The sequence below is a fragment of the Podarcis muralis genome, chromosome 1, assembly GCF_964188315.1.
Source record: "Podarcis muralis chromosome 1, rPodMur119.hap1.1, whole genome shotgun sequence".
Classification (NCBI taxonomy): domain Eukaryota; kingdom Metazoa; phylum Chordata; class Lepidosauria; order Squamata; family Lacertidae; genus Podarcis; species Podarcis muralis.
In genome coordinates this window covers 74,180,017-74,204,689 of record NC_135655.1, presented here as the reverse complement: position 1 = coordinate 74,204,689, position 24,673 = coordinate 74,180,017, and the positions used below count along the sequence as shown (strand labels likewise).

Sequence of the window (24,673 nt, the reverse complement as noted above, 5' to 3'; positions counted from 1 at the left end):
ACTGTATCCAACACTTTTTATTTTTCAAAATGCAGTCGTGGAGGGGCCCATGCTATTTTGGGGTTGAAAATTCTCCTGTCTCCTAATCTACTTTTTGATTTACAGGGGAAAAGATATGGGTGCCTATATCTACATTGTGGGGCAAAGGTGGCATAAGAGGAAATAATTATGAAGCCGCCTCCTTCCTCCTTCCTCCTCCTCGTCTTCTGGCTTTAGATTGCAGCTTCTGTGGTGGCATTAAAAAAAAAAAAGATGTGTTGGGGACAAGTTACACATGACTGGACTGAAATGTTTGGGCTTTTGTTTGCTGCCACTGAAAAGCAGAACATTAGATGACTACACTCTATGATAAAGCACAAGAAACTGTACAGGAGCTACAGAACTATTAGAAATCACTATTCACTTCACACTTTTCAGAACCATTAGTGCAAAAATAAAAGCTTAAGGGTGCAACTGTGTGGCTATAAAATGGCAATGAAACTCAACACCTCATCTTTTAGGCAACCATCCTAGCAAACCTGAGCTTGGAGTACCCCTGGCTGGAAGGAGCTGGGCCTTATAGTTCCCTTTACACTTAGGAGAATTCAGGCAGCTGACTCCTTTGAGCTCTCTTGCAAATTCCATCTGAAATGCTTAAATGGTTACACTTGCACTGGGAAGAACACTCTCCTTAGAACCATAGTGTCTGCATTGATGATGCTGCTGTAGTAAGTTTGCGATTTGCTGTGGCAGCAATGCCTCAACTGAATGGCAGTATTAAGCAGTGTGATGGGTCCTTGTGGAAACTATGGGGAATTTGTTTTGGTACATGGTACAAGTGTGGGGGTGGGTAGAATATGACCCTCCCCCCAAAAAAAGCTCTGAGGCTGCAGCACAAGGTCATCCCAAAACAGACTGCCCCAAGTATTCTGCTAGAACTGCTTTAAAATAGCAGACAAAAGCTCTAAAGCTAGTATGGGAACTGCAAAAAAGAAGCATGAGTGAGAGCAAGGAACAGCAATCTGTGCTCCTGATGATGCTCCCAGTCCAAAGGGCCACATTAGCATCCTAGGGTCCAGAACTGACTCTGGATCATTCCCTGCTAAAATGCTGGGGTTAAGCAAACAAAACTCCAAACCAATAACTATGTATACTCTTTCGAGCAGATACTGCATTAAGCAACTCACTTGATTCTCAGTGCAAACAATCCACTCCCAATCCATGATTGTGTGCTCATGTGAGGAAATCAGAGTGTGAATTGGGTGCTACATGGATCCTAAAGTAGTTGGAACAAAGTGTCATGCACCCCAGTGGTGGAAATTGCTGTATACCTTTTCCACATGTGTAGACATGTGGCAAATGACAGTTTGGCTGTACTTTGGGGTAGAGGAACATGGCTGTGAATTGGCCTTAAGTGCGAATCAGCAGCAGTGCACTTGGATTGTGGAGGACTTCAGCCCACCACCTTCTCAAGGTTGCTTTCAGTACTTGCATCCTGCAAATACTGTAACTGTAGCAAAAGTGACCAGAAGTGCTTTTAATGCCAGGGTGGGCATGCTTGGTTGTATTCATGTATGAGTTGCATGAATCCCTAGCTGATTTTTGTGCTGCATCTATAGCCATATTCTCTTGGTAAATAAGTAAATGCAAAAGTGGAAGCAGCCCTAGAGTGAGATGGTTAAGATCTATTGGAGGAAGATGTACAAAGCTAAAGTCCTTCTGTGCCCTTGCACAGTGGGCTTACGGCTAGCTTAGTAGTGCTGTCCTGGAAATAAAATCATGGAAGTTGGCAGCCAATGCACTTTTACTTGCCTGGCTGCCCAGGTATAAAAACAATACTTTTTGTCACAAATCTCCCTAACCTGGTTATCTCAAGGCAATGAGAAAACGAGTGACCTTTTACAAGCTAGGCTCAGTATGACAAATGATGGCAGAGTATTTATTATTATTTATTCCTGTAGTATATAACCTATTTTGTCTCCTACTGTGCCACTTCCTAGTGGACAAGGATCTTGACATGGTCATCTTATGTCTCAGCTAACACCACAAATGGATCTATTGCAATGTATTTTGCATGGCCTCACCCTTGAAGAGTGTGTAGAACCTGCAGCTGCTGTGGAATGCCCCTGCCCACTTCTGGGGCTCAGGGAAGACATTACAGATCAGTTCTGGTGGGATCTACACCGCCTGCCTGTGTGAATGCAATTCATGGTGCTGGTTCTGACCTGAGAATCTCTGAATGTCTTGGATCCTTGGGTGTCTTAAGGAGACCCTGTTTATATGAACTTGCCAGTGCCATTAGGATCTGCAAGGGAGGTTGTTGAGATCAGTGTTTGAGAGACTGAATCTATGAATGGCCAGAGCAGAGCAGAGCACAATTCCAGGTGATGGAATTATGAAATGCAGTCTCTGAGGAGGGCTGCCAGGCAACATCATTCTGTGTATCAGTCCTTTGTAATCTCCAGGACTTTGGGCTCTGAATCTAGTTTGAACTCTTTGTGATGGGTTGAAGCTGTGGTTTGAGTGTATTTTGCCTAAAGGCTATATGGCAGCCTTAAACGCACATTGCTGAGTGCTGCCTTGTTATTAAGAAATGTTATACAGTTAATTCAACTGTATAAAACTGCCTTTGAGAGCCTTTAAAACTATTGGTCTTTGCTTTTAATTTGCTGTTCAACTTGAAACTGAATGCCTTATGAAAATAAGACTTGAGGGGAAAGAGGTGTTCACCTCATGTTCCTTTCTCACTTACTTATGGTCACTACATGCAGGTACACAAACAGCAACCCTTGACGGATTTTATTAATTTTCCTATTGCGCGATTCCTCCTTTTGGCAAACTCATGTATTTATTTCAGCTCCTCCCAGCTCAGGATACATCCTCCAAAAGAAGCCTTGAAGGGGAATGCAGATTCATTCATTGCTTCCCTTCAAGTTGCCACCCTGATGCAGCCCTGTTGAAACTCATCAGTGCTTCGGGTGGCTGGCCTTGGATTCGGCGCACCTCAAACAGGGTAGTGATCTTTGTCATGGGTTTGGAAGCCAGCTCTTTCAGCTTCCGGGCATCAAAGCGCGGCCTGTGGAGGAGAAGGGGCAGACGCCGCCGGAACGAGAACGTTCCTTCTCTCCTGACTTCCTTTTCCTCTGCTGCCTGCTTCTTCTCTTTGCTGACGGTCATCTGATACAAGATGGCATCCCACATCTTGACAGCTCTGGACTTGGTTGCTCTCTGACCAGGGCCCTCTTGAGAGGCTTCTGTTGCCTTCTTTTCTCCCACCTGATCAGGCTTGGCTGGCTCGGCCTCTGAGACCGGAAACTGGGGCTCTTCCGACTCCACGACCAGGTGCTTTTTGAGGCGAGACCAGCCACTAAGTTTGCTTCTGGGAGGGACTGGTGGCTTAGGCTTTGGTAGGGGGCCTGCAGTGCTTGGAGAAACCGCAGGTGCCTGTGGCAATACAGTCTGCTTGTCAGCCCTGTTTTCTGGCGAGAGAGCAGGGGTGCCAACAGCTGGTGGAGCAGATGTAACTACCTCTGGCACGGTGGGCTTCTGAGGGGCGCTGGGACTTGGCTGCCTCTGGGCCTCGCCGTGTGGTTCAAGGCCTCTGTTGCTTCCTGGAGTCACAGGCCTTGGGAACTGAGGAGTTGGGGATGTGACCACTATGTGCTGCCTGGGGACATGCAGTATTGCAGTTTTCACTGTCCTGATGGGAGGCTCAGGGACTGGAGTCATCTCTAGTCTAGGAGTAATTGGCCTGGTTTGGCTTGCAAAGGGTGTGGCTGGTGCCTGGCTTGGTGGCATGTGCGAGTGATTTGTCTGCAAATGGGTAGGTGTGGTGGGCCTCTTGGGAGACTCTGCTGACTGTTCCAACACGGGGGTCTTCGCCTGCGGTGTCTGCATGCTGTGAATGAAGGCGTGTGTTTCGGTAACATGGGTGACTACCGCTGGGGTCTCCACCACCACAGGTGTGGGGGAAACGGGGTGCTCGGGGAAAATGAACACAGAATGTGTGGCACTCGAAGAGGGCAAGTGTGAGTGTGTGTCTCCTCTGGGTTGCCACAAAGGCTCAGGGGTGCTCTGTCTGTGAAATGGTGATGGGGAGGGCGAGATGGCGAGTTTGAGATGCTCCGAAATGCTCCTCTGCTCTGCAGCGGTGAACGTGAAGGGTTTTCCTTTAGGGTAAGGAGATGAGACGTGGTGGGTGACAGGCTTGATGGAAAAGCGGGGAGGGAGGTTGATGGTGATGTGCGCTGTGGTTTCTGTAGGCTTCCGCGGGGAGGAGCGGTCATTGTGTTCCAAGTCTGGGCTGGCTTCACTCACAGGGGAGAGGCTGGTCCGGAATGATGCGGCTTGCTGTGCTGATAACGTTGCTTTCTTCTTGGCTGCTTTTTTCAAGAGTCTCTGCAATTTAAGATTGTCCATTCCAGGCTTTGGTAGAATAGGTGGGGGTGGAGCCTGTGAGTGTAGGGAGGACGGCTCGTGGGGTGGTGTCACAGTTATCAGCATCTTGACCCCCTGAAACAAAAAGCGGGTATTTTTCAGTTGGTGATATAAACTTCCTGACTGTTCATTATGATTTTACTCCATAAATGTGCAAATGAGTCTTTACTAATATATGTAGGGAAGACCAAAATATATTCATTAGCCAAGTACTCAAGACTACAAACTGCTTTAAAATCCTGAAGAAACTGGGTGAGAACAATTCTGCTCCACCTCTTCCTGCTTTGGATAATTAAACTGGAACAATGTTGAGACTGGGTCATGTTTTATCACACCAGTGAGCCATCCTAGATCAAACACCCCAGCTAGAACTTCTGAACTGGTTCATGGCATCTGAGAGAACTTGGTTCACACCATCCATCAACTGAAGTGATGCATGTACAAGGCAGGTCATTAAGTATCTGTATGGATTTCAGCAAACTCCCTCATCCCTTTTACCTGTTAGCTTGTGTGAAGGAGGTCTGCATGCAGAAAGGGGTCATGCTGCTGACCCCATTCCTGAGGTCTTGCACCTTCCTTGCCCTGATCTTTTTAATACTTTTTAAGCCATCCTCCCACTTTATATTGGAATGGGGCAGATTTGGGTCAAAAGATGCTGGTTTGCTACTGTCTTATAGCCTTTATTCGATCTGTGATAACAACATTGATTCCTGACGTGATCCTTTGCATGCTGGCTCCCCCAACTTTGCTACGCTATGAACAGAGAGTCAGCTAAAGGTGAGCTGTGCAACATGAGAGCTTAAGAAAGCTGATGTACAAGCTGCAGGTTCCAGCAGTAGATGGTGTTGAGTATCACTCGTAAAAGTTCACTGGGGCTATCGGGTCCTCCGTGCTTCTCCTTGGTGATTCGTGTGCTTATTTCAGCTGCTGTGGTGTGCTAGCCAAAACACATTGCTCAGCTGATAGCAGGTCCTCCGGGAGCTGGAAAGCATCTACCGAGATGGAAAAGCCCTCTTTGCTTATCCTGAGCCTTTGATATGGAGAACAGATGTTTCCACTTCAGGGTACACAAGTGGCTCAAGCAGCATTTTGCCTAGGTTGCAGTTTGTCTTTCAACACAAGCTAATTTCTCCTCTGGAAGGCTGACTTTTTTCTCTCTTACAAAAGGGGCCTAGAAAACGCTGTCTGCAGAACCGTGTCTCCAAGTGTCATTTTAAGGGTGATTTGCACTTGGAATCTAGGGACTGGGAGCTGACTGAAAACACAGCTCTGGTGAATACTTGTACAGCAAACTACCAGTTGGTGGAGCTCACCTTTAACCCAAATGGCAGCACAATATATTTATATTGCACAAATTGCCACATATGTGCATAGGGCTGAAACTCCCAAATGTGGATTTTGGGTTTTCTTGTGGGTCAACATGATTACCCTTAGTTTTTTCTTTTTCAAAAGTAGTTCTTGCATGTTCTGAGGAGTGTGAATTGCTGCTTCTGTAACATTCAAAGAGCTATGTGCTACATTTCTCTCGCCTTGTGCCTCCAGGGCAGGGCCTGCATCAATCACCCTGAAGGAGAGGCATGAGCTCCCTTTTTCAAATACTCCCTGGTGAAAACAGAAACCATGGTTGATTTGTGCTTCCTCTTTCTCAGGATGCTCAAAATCTTAATCCATCCAAATCCACAAGAAGCAATAAAATGTGGATCCCGTTAAACTCTTCTGACCATGATATGGAACAGGAGGAAGCATAGCGTATTATGCTAGAGCAGACATGGGCAGACTTCAGGCCTGTGGGATCTGCTTGTGGGATGTTTTTTCCTAGGACCTACACCCCCCCCATGCCCACTGCAAAATTGTAGTTTGGGAGCAATGACAATTGCATACTGCAATTCAAATACACACTCTTGAACCAAATAGACTGCCAGAGAGGGCAAATGGTCAGAATGGCGCAATCATGATAGATCACTCCAACTCTGCCTTCTCACCACTCAGATATTGCCTGCTGCTATACAGAAAATCTCAGTGGACAAAACAGAGAGAGACAAAGCCTCTCAGATTCATCCAACTAGGTCTCTGTAACACAAATCAGGTTAGCATCCTCATCCAGGATCAAGTCCTGGATAACTTGTTTTGTCACGCACCTACCTGGATTTTTAAAGATGGAGAAGGGACAAATGTTGGACTGTGGGTCCATTTTGGTATATTAATAGGTAGCTGCATATACACCAAATACTATCTCCCAAAATAATTTGAAAGGATATGAGGTCACCTTTAAATGCCTTTTTTGCTTCTTACAAGTCAGTAATAACATAGGAAGTTGGCTTCTCTTCACCTTTATTCCAAATAATAATCCTTACCAGTGCATTTTTTCTAGAAAAATGTTTAGGGGTACTCTCATTTTCCTACTCATATTGAAATACTGCCCCTCAATGAGGCCAAACAATGTTCACAAAATGTTTAGGGGTATGCGTACCCCCAGAAAAAAAGCACTGATCTTTACACTTGCTGACAGGAAGCAAAAACTGGTGGAATGTATCTGCAGGAGAGTTTTTTCAAGGGCACCAATATTTAAAACCTTGGCTGTTCTTCCCCACTCCCCAAGCATGGTGGTTTTATTTGTATCCTGATATCTTCCAATCTATAAAATCCTTATTGTGATTGCTCTGAGAATGTGTTTACATTTTCCACTTCTAACCATGCCAAAACCTTTTCCAGCGCCGAATTTTTGCTTAATATCATTTTTCATGTTTGGAGCCAGGGATGGTAGAAGCTCTCGTTAACCTTTCTTTGGGATCATGTGATGTACTTAGAAATCTGTTGTGGCCCACCGCGCTCTCCTCGCCTGCCCGCACCTCAGTTCCTGCTTTGAATTTTTTGCACATGGCTGAACAATAAGTGCAGGGACCCAGTGGCATTTTGTGTGGTCTTACTGAACAGTCATTTTTAGAACTGATCGTGACTGTGCAGCTGAGTAACTTTTCAAGGACCTCTGATAGTTTGGGACACTTGCAAGTCGAAACTTAACTAAAGCAAGAGAAGCGTGAAAAGGCCAGGGATTAACAAGCATTTCCTTGAAGATGGTGCCAAATCACTTTGCTTCTTGCGGGACCTCTACTGTTCTCTGGTGTGTCACTTTATATTTAAGCCTTCAATCAACTGTATACCTCTAGCTTCAGCAGAACAGAATAGCTTCCAAGATGGAAAAGTAATTTGCAATCCCCGAGTCGAATATAGAACCAGCTGTTCAGCTTGGAGAGAAGACTGAGATGTGAGGAAACTTGATACTTGTGCCACAGTTGCTGAACTGCTAAGGTAAAACTGTAGTCCCTCTACTTTTGCGAGGGCTATTATTATGCTTGACCAAGTCTTCTTCATTTTCTCTTGGCTCAAAGAAGAATGGCAGAGCCTGACTGACTGGCATGCACCGCTACCAGTATGGCTTGCTGAAAAATGCATATCTCTCTCCCAGGCACAATAGGTTTTAGACCTCTGTTCACAGGGCTTCATTCTGCATTGCTATTACAGTGGTACCTCGGGTTACATACGCTTCAGGTTACCTATGCTTCAGGTTACAGACTCCGCTAACCCAGAAATAGGACCTCGGGTTAAGAACTTCGCTTCAGGATGAGAACAGAAATCGTGCTCTGGCGGCGCGGCGGCAGCAGAAGGCCTCATTAGAACTAAAGTGGTGCTTCAGGTTAAGAACAGTTTCAGGTTAAGAACAGACCTCCAGAACGAATTAAGTTCTTAACTCAAGGTACCACTGTATAGCAACAAAAGAAGGGGAGTGTGCTGGTGTTAATCATCCTACAATCTAGTAGAGTAGAGAACTTGTAATAGTGAGCTTCCAGATGGATGCTGTTACACACTGGCAAATTCAGGTTGTGCAATTAAAATTTTGCTGGAACTTTTTGCACAGCAAAGCCATTTCCCCCTAAAACTGGACTTCCTGCAATCAGGAAAGAGTTGGGAAAAGGCACTTGAAAGTCTGGAATAACATTTGCTTGACACAACATAGCTAACGTCTCTGCAAACAAACTGCAATGAATGCTCAATAAACAGGTATTCTGGAAGTAACCTCAGTGCCGTAGTTCCTTTTTATTTTTTTGTTTTGTGCCAGAAGATGTGCACTTCCTTTCTTAGATGAACCAGTCCTACCTGGTCACTGACCGATGTCTCAACACACACGAAGTCCCCATGCCTACTTGATTACAGAAAACCAATCTCACCAATACTGTTTTGGGCAATGGAAAAGAAGTTAAAACGGGAGACTGTAAAATTGCCTAAACTGGCTGTGAGACTGGACTCCAGCCGTGACTTTGGGACTCTCCAGCAGGGAGACCTTGCTCCAGGCAAGGACCAGACACTGCTGGCATGCTGTGTGGGCAGAAAATAGCTGTTGCGAGGCTCCACCTGTGTGTTGCTTGTGGGTGGTAAGAGGCAAGAATAGACATTGGTAGTAAAGAGCAGGGAGCACCCAGCATGGATTCTCAGCCGTGCAAGGGATGACTTGGCTGCACATCATATCCTATCCACAAGCCGCTTCCAGTCCCCCAGGCCAACAAAGTGACGGTGAATTTGCTTTATGCTCTAAAACCCGGTTTGCTTCCAATGCATCTTGCTTCAGGCTTAACTACGGAAGGTAAAAATAGCTGTGTTGGCACCACACCTTTGCCTCTTTGCTTCCCCTCACTTGACAATGCATTCCCCAACCATCTATAGGCAATGTGATGGCTCTTTCCTACTGTGAAGGTTTCTTGGACGCAAACACCTGATGTTCATTGTTTGCTGTGGCCACATTCTCGGAGTGAGGGCTGCAGGGGCACTGCCCTCTGCGGTCAGGAGGGTGCACATGTGTGTTGCTGCAACAAGTGCTTACCTGCTGCATAAACTTCCTTTACTACAGGAGTGAGGGCGGGGAACTGTGGCCCTCTAGATGCTGTCCGATTACAACTCCCATCATCCTTGACCACTGACCATGATGGCTGGGGCTAGGGTTGCCATATTTCAGAGAGAAAAATTCCTGACACCTGCAAGCCTAGCTGGGGAAGATGGTACTTGGGAATCCAACAGAGCCACCAGACGGAGGTTCTGGGGACATTTTTCTACCTACAGCTGCATGATGCCATCTTGTGGTTTTTCTTTATTTCTTTTTTACAGGTTGGCTTGCTCCGTGATTGATGGACACCTGAGGCAATACTTCTATGCAGTGCTGATGTTCCCCCTGCTAAAAAGGAACTGTGTTCAAAGGATGACTTCACTTCCCAGCTCAAATCCAGCAGCCTGCTTCAAAACCCAGCTACTGATTTTCTTCACAAATGGGAGCATCTCTCCAAGTCTGACTTCATTTAGACTTGGACACAGCATCAACTCAAGTGGCAATAATCTAGTTGTTTTTTAAAAGCTATCTCTAGATCGGCTTTTCATTCTTTTTTTTTGGGGAAAATTAGCTTGCGTGCTGTTCTGTACCCTAATTTCTTAATTTAGTAAAAAGAGAGGTTTGCCTACTTCTCCTGGCCAAGCCTAGGGCCTATCTTAATAACCAAGGGGGAACGTTTAATTTTCCTTAACTACTTTTGAGTTGTGAGCAAGAAAGTGAAAGCAGTAGGAAAACTTAGGAGTTTATGGCTGAGTCTAAGGATCTTTCTACCACCTAAGCCTTCAAAATGACAAGGCATACCAGTGTCTCACCTCTTGACTAACATGGATGCTTTTGATGATACAGGATGCAATCTTGAGCATGAATTGGTGCCCAGTGCACCTTGGAGGCCTCTTCCCCCTCACACCTGAACCATTCCTGCCTTGAAGGGAGCATGGTGGTGCTTCTGGCAAAGTTACCAGATTGGTGTATCGGTTGGGATGAAGGCCAGCTCCCAGAAGACAGCCAAATGGGTTCTCAGAGGACCCATGGCTGCTAATACTTTGCAAGGAGTGCTTGACTTGGTGCAAAGAGTGCCACACCTTGCAGTATAAATGCATCTCTTAGCTTGCCAACTTCAAACACTTTTTGCCTCTCCCTCATTATACAAAAAAGGGGGAGGGCACAATAGCCTGCTTCTAGCCTCCCAAGACCAGCAACTCAAGGGCTTAGACAATGTTATACATATCCCCACCCCACCTCCTCTGTTGCTTCCACTTGGTACCATTCTATGTGACCTGGACTTGTTTTTGTAAGCCTTTAATAAAAATTCTGCGAAACAAAGGTTTGGCTCTTGTAGTGTCACTTAGCCCCAAAGCCTTTGGCTCTGTTTGTCTAAACTGGAAGTGACACTAAGCAAGAACTTTTAACAACGGTATTCTCCAAAGCAGAGTGGGAGCAAGAAAAGATGGTGCACCACGAGGATAATGAATTTTTGCAGCCCTTTCAACTATAGAAGGGTTCATGAGGTGATGCAGCCTCATGTTCAGCAGGTGTGCCCCCATCTATGTGCATGGCATGCATGAGAAGGGCTTGACTTGCAGTGAAGGCTGGTGCCCATTGGGGCCCGTAGGTTAGAATATGGGGAGGTCAACAGTAGATGGACCTAGAGCCAATGATGGACCCTGTGGTGGACCCAATGGTGAAGAACAACAGTAGGTGAACCCAGATGGATTGGCAGAGCTAACTAATTATGCTTTGGTCCCATTCCCCTCCCTGCTGAATTCTACAAAGGCAACACTGAGATTAAGGTGGAGAAGGCTGATAGCCAGTGTCACCAACTGGACTGGTTGTCAGTAAGGAGGCAGGCAATGAAGACAGCCTGAGCTTGGTGGGACAGTGGCCCATTTGCTCTACTGCGCCAATTTCCACTATATCTTTGTGTGCCAGCATGTTGTGTGGAGCTCCTTGTGCTGCATGGAACAACTCTATGTGCATGGAGCCCTTTCTGACGTCCACCAATGTGCAGATGGGCAGGTTAACCCATTAGTGAAATGGAGTAGGGCAGCTTGACCGCCAGACCACTTTGAGTTCTGGACTCCTGTATTTCACAGCTGGTTGTAGGCACCAGGCTGGTGCCTTCTCTACATTTCTTGATGCTGTGCATGACTCGGAGCTAGTTTTAAATCAATATAGCTTCGTTAATGTTGCCACATTAAACCTTAACACGTTTATTTGAAGATAAATCCCATTGTTTTATAAATAAAGGATGTCTTACACATTGCACAGCAACAAACCCAAGCTTGCCATGGGCGTGGAGTGCGCACATAACTAGAGGCTGCAGCCAACCCTAGCACTGAGTGCATCTGTGTAAAAATCTCCCACCTGTATTCTGTTCCATTTCATATTTTAGGCGAATGCAAGCTTAAGCATACAACTAAAAAATGGAATGTGTGAAGAAATTGTCTGGTATTTCTAGGACTGCAACAGTCCTAAATATTTAGATTGCTGGAGAATGTGACTTGTAGAACTGAAGGCCAAAAGAGTATATAAAATGGCAACAGGAAGACTTGATTTAGGCCCAGTATTCTTTGTCCTGTAATGATGTACAATGCTAGTCATGCTTGGAATAGACCTGCTGAAATCAATGTGACGTGCCAGAGGTTTAACAGGTTTCAGTGGGTCTACTTTGTATATGAATAACATTGGCTACCACCCACAGTATATTTTAGGTGATTACTTCATGGGCAGTATTCAGCTGACTTTTACTTAGAGTAGGCACCTTGAAATTAATAAAGTTAGATTTATTAATTTCAGTGGGCCTGCTCTGAATAAAACTTAGTTGACTGCTGACCAATGTATGTGATACAGTGGTACCTCAGGTTAAGTACTTAATTCATTCCGAACGTCTGTTCTTAACCTGAAGCACCACTTTAGCTAATGGGGCCTCCTGCTGCCACGCCACCAGGGCACGATTTCTGTTCTCATACTGAAGCAAAGTTCTTAACCTGAGGTACTATTTCTGGGTTAGCGGAGTCTGTAACCTGAAGCATATGTAACCCAAGGTACCACTGTATATTGCTTAGGGATGGATTCAGCTAATGAGTCCTGCTGGTGGAAGCTTGTGTGAGGACTTCCACTAGCACAATGGGGCTTCCACCTCACCTCCCTCTGGGCTCTGGCAGGACTGGGAGAGCCCCCAGAACAGCTTGCAGGGGGAGGAGAGGGTGGATTGTTCTGTCTGGCAAGCAGAAATGCTTGCGCTGAGGGAATGATCGCCATAGTGCTACGTTAAATTCCTTCCTTGGTGTGGCTTTTCAGCACTCCATTAACATCACTGTCTTAAACCTGAAACCTCTCTTCCAATTCCAGAATTTTACTGACTTAATTTCTCAGCTATGCAACAAACAGTGTCTAACTGTAAAACTATTCCCCTCATTAAAATTCTGCCTGCTGAAGTAAACGGATGAGATTTTCCTCTCTCCCTCCATAATTCATAGGCAATAAACGTTTTGTGGGTTTCTCCAATCCTAGAAAATATTCAAACATATCAGTGATGATCCCAGGAGAAAAACTGGCCAGTTAACAGGACAGCAATATCTCTGTTATCCCACTGATGATCTGTCCCTCTGTAAGTGCCTCAGTTGGGAACTCCAGATGATCAAAGACTCCACATTTTAAGAAACTGAATGAGATAAGTCATTAAATCTGTTTCACATTTGGATATCCTGAGTGGTTTTCTAATGCATCTGGACAAAATAGCCTCATTTGCATATCCTGGCAAGCTGCCTTATGGCTGACTTGGGACAGTGTGAATGTGTGGGCTCCTGGGTGCTTTGCTCTTCTCTGGTCTTTTAAAATTCCACACAGAGCAAAGTCAAGGTGTTGTCTGAACCTTGGCTCATAGTTGAACACACTTCTTCCTACCTGTGAATTGTAACCAAGGTCTGTTCTTGGCTATAGCTCATGGGCCGTGATAAAGAGAGTTTAATCATGAGTCTATGAGTTCAGAAATGTGCTAAACTAAACCTTGGGTTTATCCACACTTATGGCAACAAATGGCAATTTGGGGTTTTCATGCATTGCCGTTAGCTCTGATTCAGTGGTAAAGAATGGGCTTTCATGGGGAAAGCCCTGGAGCAAAAAAGAGAATGCTTCGACACAGAGGTCGACTATGCCTGAAAAGCGTGAAGGAAAGGTAAGAGTCCTTACTGGGTGGAACACTGGCCCAGGCTACAATGACAGTTTAAAACTCACTAATACTTCACGGGTGACACGGGTGGCGCTGTGGGTTAAACCACAGAGCCTAGGACTTGCTGATCAGAAGGTCGGCGGTTTGAATCCTCGCGACGGGGTGAGCTCCTGTTGCTCGGTCCCTGCTCCTGCCAACCTAGCAGTTCGAAAGCACGTCAAAGTGCAAGCAGATAAATAGGTACCGCTCCGGCGGGAAGGTAAACAGCGTTTCTGTGCACTGCTCTGGTTCGCCAGAAGCAGCTTAGTCACGCTGGCCACATGACCTGCAAGCTGTATGTGGAAAATGCCAGCTCCCTTGGCCAGTAAAGCAAGATGAGCGCCGCAACCCCAGAGTCGGCCACAACTGGACCCAATGGTCAGGGGTCCCTTTACCTTTTTAATACTTCACTTCTATTCACATGGCTGCTTAACAGCGGGTTGCATTACTGATATGGGATTTGCTTTCTCCCATGCTAGGAAGAAAACTGGCAGCTGCCCTCCATGCCAGAGGTTCTCATACGCTGGTTTTCAGAAAGCTGGTAGAACAGGAGACAATATCTATACTTGGCTCAGTGCTCATTTCTCTCTTCCAGACCCCACCCCTTCTCCCTGCAAAAAGGATTGCTTTTCCCAGGGCTGGATTTATAAAAACAGGCCAACAGATCAGGTCTAGGGCTCATGGTTTTCACAATATGGTGCTGTGTAGTCTATTATGTTTTCCTAGAAATTGATCAACTAAAGGGACACACACACACACACACACACATGAGAGAGAGAGAGAGATTCATGTGTGGCCCATTAGGCTGGGCCCAGGAATACACATCAATTAACATACAAGAATAATACAATAAAGCAGCTGCAATACATTTTTAACTGCCTATGAATTGCTCTTAGGTACACTGATAGGAATATGCAGGCAATTTATTTTTTAAAAAAGGTTTTTTTTAAAAAAATAATTCAACGTTCATACTTCTAAACAAAAGGATTTAGCAGAAGACAAAAAGTACAGAGGAATCATGCTCCACTGTGCAAACATGAAAGACTCTAATCCTGGGGAGGGGAACCTCTGGCCTTCCACATGTTAATGAACTATGACACTCATCAGCCCCAGCAAGCAGAGTTCAGTAACATGGGGGGGGGGGAGGTCAAAGGTTCCTCGCCCCTGCTCTGTTCTGGTGTTGGACCACGACACCACAAGAAGGGCACCCACAGATGACCTCAGTGATCAGGCAGGTATATAGGGAATAAGATGATCCCTTTGATATCCTGGTCCCAAGTTGTTTAGGACTGGCCACCCCTCAACTACTACAACAACCCAAGATTAAGCCAGCAAATGAAAGGAACTTCAAACCACCACCTCAATCTTCCAACAATCAATGGACAGCCCTCTGCCTCTCCTCCAACTTCCTTTGCCCCTCACCCTGGCAGTTTTCCTCCCCGCCACCTGCAACATGGGAGACAAACCACCTGGGACTCCGCTATACATTTTAAGTGTGTTTTAAGCGCAATATACAATGTGACACTAGATGGCAATGGTGAGCCTTATGGAAAATTCAATGTATTGTTTAAAACACCCTTTAAAAAGCATTTTCGGAACCTTTTTTTTATGTGTGTGTAGATTCCACCCTGGTTGCAAACTGTCTCTCCATGCAACTCTCTCTCTTTGGATGCTGTTTCCCTGCTTCTCCTTCTCCATCCCTCCCCTCTCCTTCTAAGGTCTTCAGAGATTCGGAGTAGGGAAATAAAGACTTCCCTAGTTAAGCTTCTTAACCTCAAAAGGCTGTGTCAATGGCAAGACTTTAGTGGCCTACAGAAAGTGACATCAAATTGACAAAAATAAGCCACACTGAAGTTCAGCCCAGTAACATTAGGTGTGAAACAGAGCCCCCATCTTCCTTACGCTTTAAAGGCCAGGCAGGTGACAGCGGAAAACAAAGGAACAGAACAGCTGCAAATTTCCTTAGTGGTAGCTGGGGAAACTGAATGCCATAAACCTGTTGGCCAAAAGGGGCACATTCAGTTTCTCTATAGGACCAATATTTGAAGTACATTTTCATGAAAATTATGGAATGGTGAGAGCTAATATGCTTTGTTTTTCGGTATTTACTGAGTAACTGTTTGCAACACTGAATTCTGATATTGAGGAGATTACATGCTATTTCTAGGAGGGAAAAAGATCCAGGTGACTGGCACTTCTATAAAAACCCATCTCCATTAACACATGGAAAGTTCCATGACCTAATTATAGCATGGGGATACTATTTGGGAATTCAGGTTGCTTCGACAGTACAGCTCTTTAGTGCTGCTGAAGTAGTGCTTTTCGAAAACGAGCTAGAAGTGGAATTAAAATGGTGATTCCGTACCATTAATGGTGCTATATTATTCAGCAGCAACACCCTCATGGCCAAGAAATTTCCATAATGCTTATGCAGCTGTAAGTCCCAGGCAGCGAAAATCCCCTGCAATGTTAATTAGCAGCTTCCTCCTTGCAGCTTCTATCCCTTTTTGCTGCCTGTGGAGGGTTCAGCAGCTCTACTGAGGGATAGCCTCTTAATTGCACCTCAGACGAGAGGAAGCCCTGAGTGTGCCCCCTCCAGTTGCTCAAAGTTTCACCTTACTAGTTTCAGCCTTGCTTGGCTGGTAACAGGGAAAGGAAGGAAATAGGAGAGAGGCTCGTATCCCCACTGTATTGCTAGTTCCTTGTCACCAAGCTCTGCTGATAGGGATGAGCCTGCCTGGTCCCTTCCAGTTTTCAGGCAGGAAAGGAAGTTCAGTCATGTTTCTGCAAGACTCATAAAGTTGCATTCTTGTTCTAAGTTCTTATGGTGGCAACGTCTACCATACAAGCCCTGTTCAGGGAAGTTTTTACTATTTAATGCTGTACTGTTTTTAACACTTGATTGGGAGCCGCCCAGAGTGGCTGGGGAAACTCAGCCAGATGGGCGGGGTATAAATAAATAATAATAATAATAATAATAATAATAATTATTATTATTATTATTATTATTATTATTATTGGAAAAACAGGAAGCTGCTGAAATGGGTGTATGCACACACTGACCCATGTGTTTATAGTAGGTTGCACCTGTGGTCCAGATCCTATCACCCATGTTGAAAGGGTGATTTCATTTCCCATAAGCCTGCATCCTTTGCATCTCCTATTGAGCATTATGAGAACTAAAAAAGAGAGGGCAGCAGTTTGGAGAGCTGCATTGATGCTTGCCAGGAACAGTGCAGATAAATTTCCAATGTGTTCCAGAAAGGATGCTTGAAGATTCACATGGCAAGAAGTTTTGGCCTCTTCTGACCTAGTCTGAGTGCCATCAACCTCCGTATCTTATTACTAGTCCCTTAGCTCTCCTGTCTATCTAGTTATTCTAAGGCATGTGAAATGTGGATCTAAAAATAAGGTACAGTTGAGGAATATGAGAGCCAATGGTAAGGGAGGATGGTTCCCAGTCTCAGTGATAGGAAGTGACAACAAACATAGAGTTAATGACAATACAGGGCTTGGTAACTGGTGAAGATAAGGCTCAAAAGATGGAAGAAATCATTGAGTTCTTTCCCACAAAATTTAATTTAGTAGAACAGGTTCTGCTGCAATTCCAAAATGAGTTTGGGATTCCAGTTGTCCACTTCTAATGATGAACTTATCAGAATCCAGTAAGGTCCAGAAGATGGATCCAGTTGCTGAAATTGCATCCCCTCTATGACAGTACAATCTAAGATTTTTACATATCAGCAAAGCCTCCCTGCCGTTGACAGAACCCAAACGTGTTCCGGCAAACCCCAGCAAACAAAAACACATTTGTTATGGGCAGCCCTTCAAACCTGAAGGTTATAGTTATACCTAGTCTTCACCCGCATCTCTATTAAGGCTCTGAATAATTGGGCTGAGGGTTTGGGTAGAATCACACCTTGAATGATTTTGCACCAGTAAAAGAAATGTCATTAAATAACAATGCTATCCTAGCCATATCTACTCAGAAGTTCAAGGGGGGTTACTCTCATATAACTGTGTAGGACTTCCACGCAAATGGAAGCCTGTTAATTACACCTATTGCAATCTTGCATCACAGTGAACTCAGACAGAGTTGCTCTTCTGTTTTCCCAAATTACAGTCCTAACTAGTGAAGGTTATATTTCTAGCAGGTTCTTCTTTGGGGTATGTCTGAACCTACACTCATGTTTCTTCTCACTTCCTTATTCCCTTGCTGCCTTGGAATAAATCCTCACACGATTCTTGTGCTTATGTGCTTCCTCCCACTTGCATTGCAGGTCTCAGATACACACACACACACACACACACACACACACACACACACACACACACCTATTAGACTATTAGATTATGGATTTGCACAACTGCATGTTGATGCTAAAACATCTGATGCAGCGTGTACCAGAAAAGCAGGGAATTTAAAGATGGCTTTGTGAAAAAGCCAAATATTCAGATTCTTCTAGCATTTGAAATCATCAAGGTGCATTGATGAAGACAGGGGTGCATTCAGTGAAATAACATTGGAGGTTCTGAAGGGTCAAACTAGATGTGACATGGGAGACATGTAAGGAGAATATTCTGGGGCTGTTATTTTGCTAGAGTTAGAGAAGGGGTGCTCTGGGAGATGGTGTTTAACCTTTCCCCCCCTCTTCCCTTTCCCCTGACCTAATTCTTTCCTAGTTGCTTTCAGGAGATGGCAATTTAGATTGCAAGGAAGATAAGGGTTAAAAGGCCACTCTCAGAGCGCTCTTTCCCTGATCTTGAAAGCAGATAAGCTATGTGAGGCTGCTAATGTGTGTGAGTGAGAGAGGACTAGCATAGCTCAGCCTATCAAGAGGCTAATCATGGATAGTTCATATCACATAAAGGGCTCATCCACACTTATCTTTTGCCCCAGCTTTCTAGGCACAGGTCTGGCCTTTAAAACCACACATACAAACACTTTTCTTCTTCTTTTTGCCCTGGTGCTTTCCCTGTGGAAACCCACTCTTTAATGCTGAATCAACCCATGCTTGCCAGGGATTGCTGTTGGCTCCAAATCAGCGGTAAAGAACAGGTTTTCACAGGGAAAGTGCTGCTTTAAAGCACAGGCCTGTGCCTAGAAACACAGCACAAAAGGAAGCCTGGAGGAGCCCCTAGTTTAGTCAGAAAACAAGAGACAGTACAACCGGCAGCGTGCAGAAAAAGCATGTGCCAATTCTCAACAGAAAACTTGGAAACAATCTGCAGCCACAAATCACATGATTCAGCATGGACCCCTTTTCAACAGCACATTTTGGTAAGACAAGTGAAAACAATTCATGTGGACATACATTTGATTAAAATAGTATAAGAGTTTAGATGTGCTTATTAAAAAACCAAAACAAGAAAAGTAGCATCCTTCTACCTGTTGCATTGTGGGGAAGCACTGAAATAGCTTTCCTCTAGTTGGGCCATCATTACATCACTGTGAGGTAAATGCTGTGTCCTTGAAAGTTTCACAATGCATTGGCACCTAGAGACAAAAAGGCCTTTTTTCTCCCATTATGTTCATGACACAACCTTAGCCTATCAAGGATGACTGGTGGGCTCACTTTCAGGTGACCTTGGCAGTAACCGCTTGAGGTTGCTGCCAAAACAATAGCTGGCCCTTGTTGAGACCAGCAGGGGGAAATAGGATTTGCTCTGGATAAGGGAGTAAGTGGGGAAAGAAGCACTTGATCACGCAAGTCCATTCCTCACCCCTCAGCTATACTTTAAAGTACCCCATCGTTACAGCTGCACTGAGGCATAGTTTCATACTAAAAGGGTTTAGTATGTAGAACTTGTATTTCCCCTTTTATATGCATTTTTGCAAGCACTATTCACAAAAATAGCATTTTAATCCACACGTGCCCTAAAATATGGTCCTAAGTACACATTTTTGGTTGGAGAATTGCATGCAAAATTCAAGAAAGTGTGAATTTTCAAGGATAGCTGCTTTGGGCTGTGTATATTTTGAAGAAGTGCAAATTAGGTAGGATTGCATTCAAATACAAACTAAGCAAATTTCTTCCCCATCTCTAGGTGGGAGTTTCGAGTCAAAGCAAGGTTTGTAGGTCAGTTGTTGATCTTAACTGAAAATTAAATTGCAAAAAGACAACAACAACAAAACCGCAAATATGTTGTTGCTACTTTGTAACATGCAAGAAGAATTATAGCTATGTTTTGTCAGCAGGGGTCAAACATATGCACAGCTCACGGAAAACATAATTTGTGCACGCAGAACATTATTATTAATAATTATTATTATTGCTGTGGATGAAATTATTACCTGCCCTTCACCAGCAAATCCCAGGGTGGGTTACAACAATTTGAAATTCAGCATGAAAAACAGTTAAATCAGTTTACGGACACAAGAATAGTGTAGGCCCTGACAGCACTAATTTCAGGTGTCAAAGTCCAAGGTAAAGAGATGGTGCTTAGGTCATGAGCATAAAGGGAAAAGAACTCGTTCAAGGTAAAAGGTATGGAGCAGAGAGATGAGCTAGACAAAGCAAAGTGATGCTGAAGCAGAGAGAATGTCTACATCTGCTCCTCAAGGGTGAACAGCTATTAAGATCAAGGAGAAGGACTGTAGTAGCTGTTATGCAGGTTGCTAAAACAAACCCAGAAGGTGTACCTGACCCAGTGATATTTTATGAATTAGGACAGTGATGCATGCATACAATTCACATGGGTCATGGATCAGGCATCCAGCAGGTGAGCCAGGTACTACAGCTGGTTTCATGAGGGATCTGAAGTGTGCACACCATGAAACATGATAGGAATCTGGCTCGCACTGTTGGTCTTTCTAGCCCAGAGCTGCCTTCTCCAAGTGACAGCAGCTTTTTAGGCAGAGGTCTTTCCTAGCTCTGCTGCCTGAGGTCAGTTACCTGGAAGAGATGGTAGGGACTGAAACAGGACCCCTCTCCATGCAAGCATGTGCTGTGCTGGTAGCTACTGGCTCTTTGCTATGTAGGCAATCCTCCTCCCGGATGAACCTGCTTGGGAATTCAAGTCTGCTGTGCAGTCTCAGGTTCTGTCCAGCCTTTGCCAGTCCGGTGCCCTCCAGATGTTTTAGACTACAATGGGATGAGAGTTGTGGTACAAACATCTGGAAGGTGTCAGGATGATGAAGGCTTTCATATGTTTATGCAAACTGCATAGAGATCAGGTAGGTTGCCAGGAGAGCTGCACAGTTGTGCTTCCCAGATTGTGGAACATCTTGCCTAGAAGGGTTTGCCTGTCCCTGTTCACCTTCTGGCAGTCAGCATAGATGAGACTGAGCTGGATGGACTCAGTAAGAGGCAGCTTCTTATCTCCATGTGTTGGGCCAGTATTAAAAAAGGAAAGAGAATTTCCGGATGCCAAGATCCAAATTCGGGGTAAGTACTCTTTGGTGAGAAAACCCCAGCAAAATGTTTAAAATCACAAGATATGTAGCAAAGCAAAGCATGGAAATAAAAGCCACTATACCTTTAAAAGGGCCCTCCCGAGTTCCAAGACCACATGTTTGGTAAGTTAAAAATGGTTTACTTACAAACTCTCCAAAGGTCATATTCATGTGCTTTGCCATACAGCATTCAGAAAAAGTTGCACAGGTAGAAAAACTTAATTTAGTTCCTAGATTATTGGTTCCTAGATTATTTCAGCAAATGGTTTTTTCAAACTGCTGCTTTGTATTGTTTTACTTTTGGTTTTATTCACCTGGGAGTAAGTCCCATTGCACTCAACAGAGCTTACTTCCAAGTAGACTTGCCTAGGATTGCTCCACAAGGGTCCACGTAAACTAGAGATGGGGAACCAGGTGGCTTCCAGATGTTGTGGGACAACTTCTCTCATCACTCCCAACCACTGGCCTTGCTGGAATCCAATAAAATCTGGACGGTCACAGTTTCCCCATCTTGGAGCTAAATGGAGGTGCAGCGTTTTACAGTGGTGCCTCACAAGACGAAATTAATTCGTTCCGCGAGTTTTGTCGTCTTGTGATTTTTTTCGTCTTGCGAAGCACGGTGTCGGGAAAGTTTTGGAAAAGCTTAAAAAATCACCAAAGTCTTTAAAAACCTCAAAAAAGGCTACCACACCGCGTTCTATGAGTTGCTCCTCGAAGTCAAGTCGCAACTGTATTAACGGTGTTAAGAAAAAGGAAACAAACTTGCAAGACGTTTCTGTCTTGCGAAGGAAGCCCATAGGGAAAATCGTCTTGCGAAGCAGCTCAAAAAACAAAAAACCCTTTCGTCTTGTGAGTTTTCCATCTTGCGAGGCATTCGTCTTGCAAGGTACCACTGTATACAAAATATTTTATATGAGTCTTTTTTTTGCAGAGTCACTAGGTGCAATACTGTGAAAGTGCAAGGATGCACCCCTTTTCTTGCCACAAATGTTCATAGGGCAGGCTTAAACAGTGCTTGGGGTCTAGAGACCCCAATGAAAAATAAATGATTTGGAATTAGGCAGAGGTTGGAAGACAAGAATACAAAACATCAAGCCAACTCTTTGTAAAGATTGATTATAGAGATCTCAGTGCTGCCTGTGGTTGTTTTGCCATAAACAGAAAATCTGAGCCGAATCAAGACGAACACATGGGAATGGATGGCATAAAACAAGAGAGGAATGCAATGCAATGAAGGAGCACAATGCCCACAAATGGTGTGAGTAGCATAATTTGTACTAAGAAACTAGGCATCAAATAAGAGCTTGTTATGGCAGACAATAAATGTGACAGTCTGCATGGTGCCATAGGACTCTCAGACTGTGTGTGTATTGCTAGTTTAAAACACAGCCAGGTTGGGTTTTTTTTTCTCCATTCGGACCTAAGCTGGTTTGGGGGGAAAGTATCAAAATCAAAAGAAATTACAGAACAGATACAGGATAGCTTATGGGTAGATACTTTGTTATTTGTACATTGCTTCCCAAACCACCACCACCGGCACTGGATACAGGGCAAAAGGGAGTGTGTACACAGCCTTAGGTGTTAATGCTACAAAAGACTCACTGTGCAATCCTATACATGCCAACTTTTGAGCCCCACTGAGTCCATTGGGGCTCACTCCCAGTAAGTGGGTATAGGGCTGCAAATCAACATGTCCAGCAACACCGCAATCCCTCTGGTAATCACCAAAAGATCCCAAATACCCCAATGAAGGGTTTCAGTCAGTCAGTCATAACCTTCAGCAGCAAAAATAAACGCTACTGCAGCAGTAGTACTGCTTGTGATGCAGATCTTTCTGGAGCTTGCTGGATTGGGGGGGGGGGGGGGAGGAGAAAAATGACAAGAAAAACGAGAAAGGCTGCATCTGAAGCCAAACTAACAAATTCATCAAATTTCTCAAGACGCTAATTCATGTGCGCTTAGGAAGGAGCTGACATGATAGTGTACTTGCAACCTAAGTTTAAATATTTTGTCCTTTTCCCATAATCTTCTTTACTTTTCTTTCTTTCTTTATTGCAGACTACTGCAATAAATAAGAAACCAGCTGATCTATCTGGAAAGGGGCCTCTCACAGCCAGCTAGCTAGCTGGGTATAAGTTTCTCCTGTACGCATAACTGCCAATGCACAGACCTCATCTCTCCAGCAAATCCCTTGTACTGTACGGTGTTATATCAGCTCCAAAGGCTGCCCAGAGTAGGCAGCGAGTTCGGCGTTGCTGGGGATGCCATCTCTTTTCCTTTCAAACGCTGCAGGGCGCCTTGTGCAGCTTGTGTTTTTAAAAGCAGTCAACAGCAACAACAGCAGCCTTATTCACGTCCTGATTCCTGCCTGACTTTCCATTGCTTTGGAAAGTGACCGTGGTAAACAAAGCAATTTCTCAAACCAGGGGGTTGGGGGAAAGCGTGGCAAATGCGTTCCTGCATGCAGAGAAATAGACATAATAGCAAAGTGCGTATCTGCACTCGACAGAGCCGTGTTTCAAACCAAATCGAAGCACTAAATCGGTTCTTCCCACCTCCTTTCAAACCCAGAATGTGAAGAAAGATGAAATCTCTAGTATAAGTGAGCAGAATTTGCTCCCTTGGGCGTTCATTCATTCCAAAGGGGAGGGATTCTGCAATAAAGGCGAGCAAATCGGGGGAGGGACCGGGGTGGCGGATGGCTTTTACCTGTTGAATGTTGCTGAATGGTTAAAGGCTGCAGCTTGTTGCTCTCAGCTCCGCGTGTTTAAAAACCGGTCTCTGCATCCTTGCCTGGACTCTTCCCTTCCAAGGGAGGAGGAGAGACTGATGCTCCCTGCCCAAAATAAAACATGCCCCGCTACAGCTCCAGACCTAAAGGTCTCCTCTGTGTCTCAGAGGCTGCTAAAGCACAGAAACTCTGCTGAGGGGTCTCTGTGTTTGTGTGTGTGTCGACCCCTCTGGATGGCATAGGGTTACACAGCAAAGGAGCCGTGCCAAAGTGGTCTATCTTGGAGAAGAGGCGGGGGTGGTGCTGGTGATGGAACAGACAAGGCAATGGAGAAGGCGTTATATACCTTTGCGCGGTGGAAACAGGGTTTGCAACTGAATGGTTGCGCTCTGCCCCCTACTGGCAGAACGGAGCAGCTGCGTTCTCGTCCAAAAAACGTCCAAATGCGCCTGCAAAATATTTGGTATTTACTTCTATCGCTGATCTAAATCAAGGGGCTTCTTCCCTCGCCTCCCCGCCCCTCCTCCCTGAGTTTCGAATTCGTGATCCAGGCAGAACCCAGATTCTCATATTTATCTCGGGGAGAAATAAATACATTATTTGTTTGAGACCCCCTCCCAGGCCTGTCCTTTAAAATTCTGCTTCTTGCAACCAAGGAAGCGTGAAATGCTTGTCAAGAAGTCATTTCCCATCCTGCATTTACAACGCTTTGTGCTAACCACGGTTACTGCACGCCTCTTAATATCAGAGGGTTTGCATATTTTAAAGAAGTCTCCCTTCTTCCAAGCAATCAAGGGCAACATGAGGATATTCATGCTTTTCACTGTGATTCCAGTGCGATGGGACTAGCATATGGGAAACCAGGGTTCAAATCTCCATTCTGTGAGATCAGGATGCCGGGCCTGATCCAGCAGGCTTTTCTTATGTTCTCAGTCTTGAAGCTCCCTGGGTGAACATGAGCTAGTCACTGTCTCTCAGCCTACCCTACCCCACAGGGTTGTTGTGTGGGTAAAATGAGGAAGGGCGGGGCGGGGGGGGGGGGGA

General features: G+C 44.9%; 2 protein-coding genes across 3 annotated transcripts in view; one reads left to right on the top strand and one right to left on the bottom strand.

Annotated features, from left to right (window-relative positions):
• The window catches only part of LSP1 (lymphocyte specific protein 1), a 77,899-nt gene extending 67,284 nt beyond the window's left edge, over positions 1 to 10,615 (top strand). For both annotated transcript variants that reach the window (XM_077931417.1, XM_077931420.1), the window contains exon 11: positions 9,574 to 10,615. The gene's annotated coding sequence lies outside the window, so the exon portion shown is untranslated. The remainder of the gene's footprint in view (positions 1 to 9,573) is intronic.
• PRR33 (proline rich 33) lies at positions 245 to 23,938 on the bottom strand. Its single transcript, XM_028734274.2, has 2 exons — positions 23,608 to 23,938; positions 245 to 4,491 (listed from the first exon to the last, which is right to left on the bottom strand). Exon 2 carries the CDS (start codon positions 4,480 to 4,482, stop codon positions 2,896 to 2,898), a length of 1,587 nt encoding a protein of 528 aa, XP_028590107.2. The 5' UTR covers positions 4,483 to 4,491; positions 23,608 to 23,938; the 3' UTR covers positions 245 to 2,895.
• Positions 23,939 to 24,673: the final 735 nt, after the last annotated feature.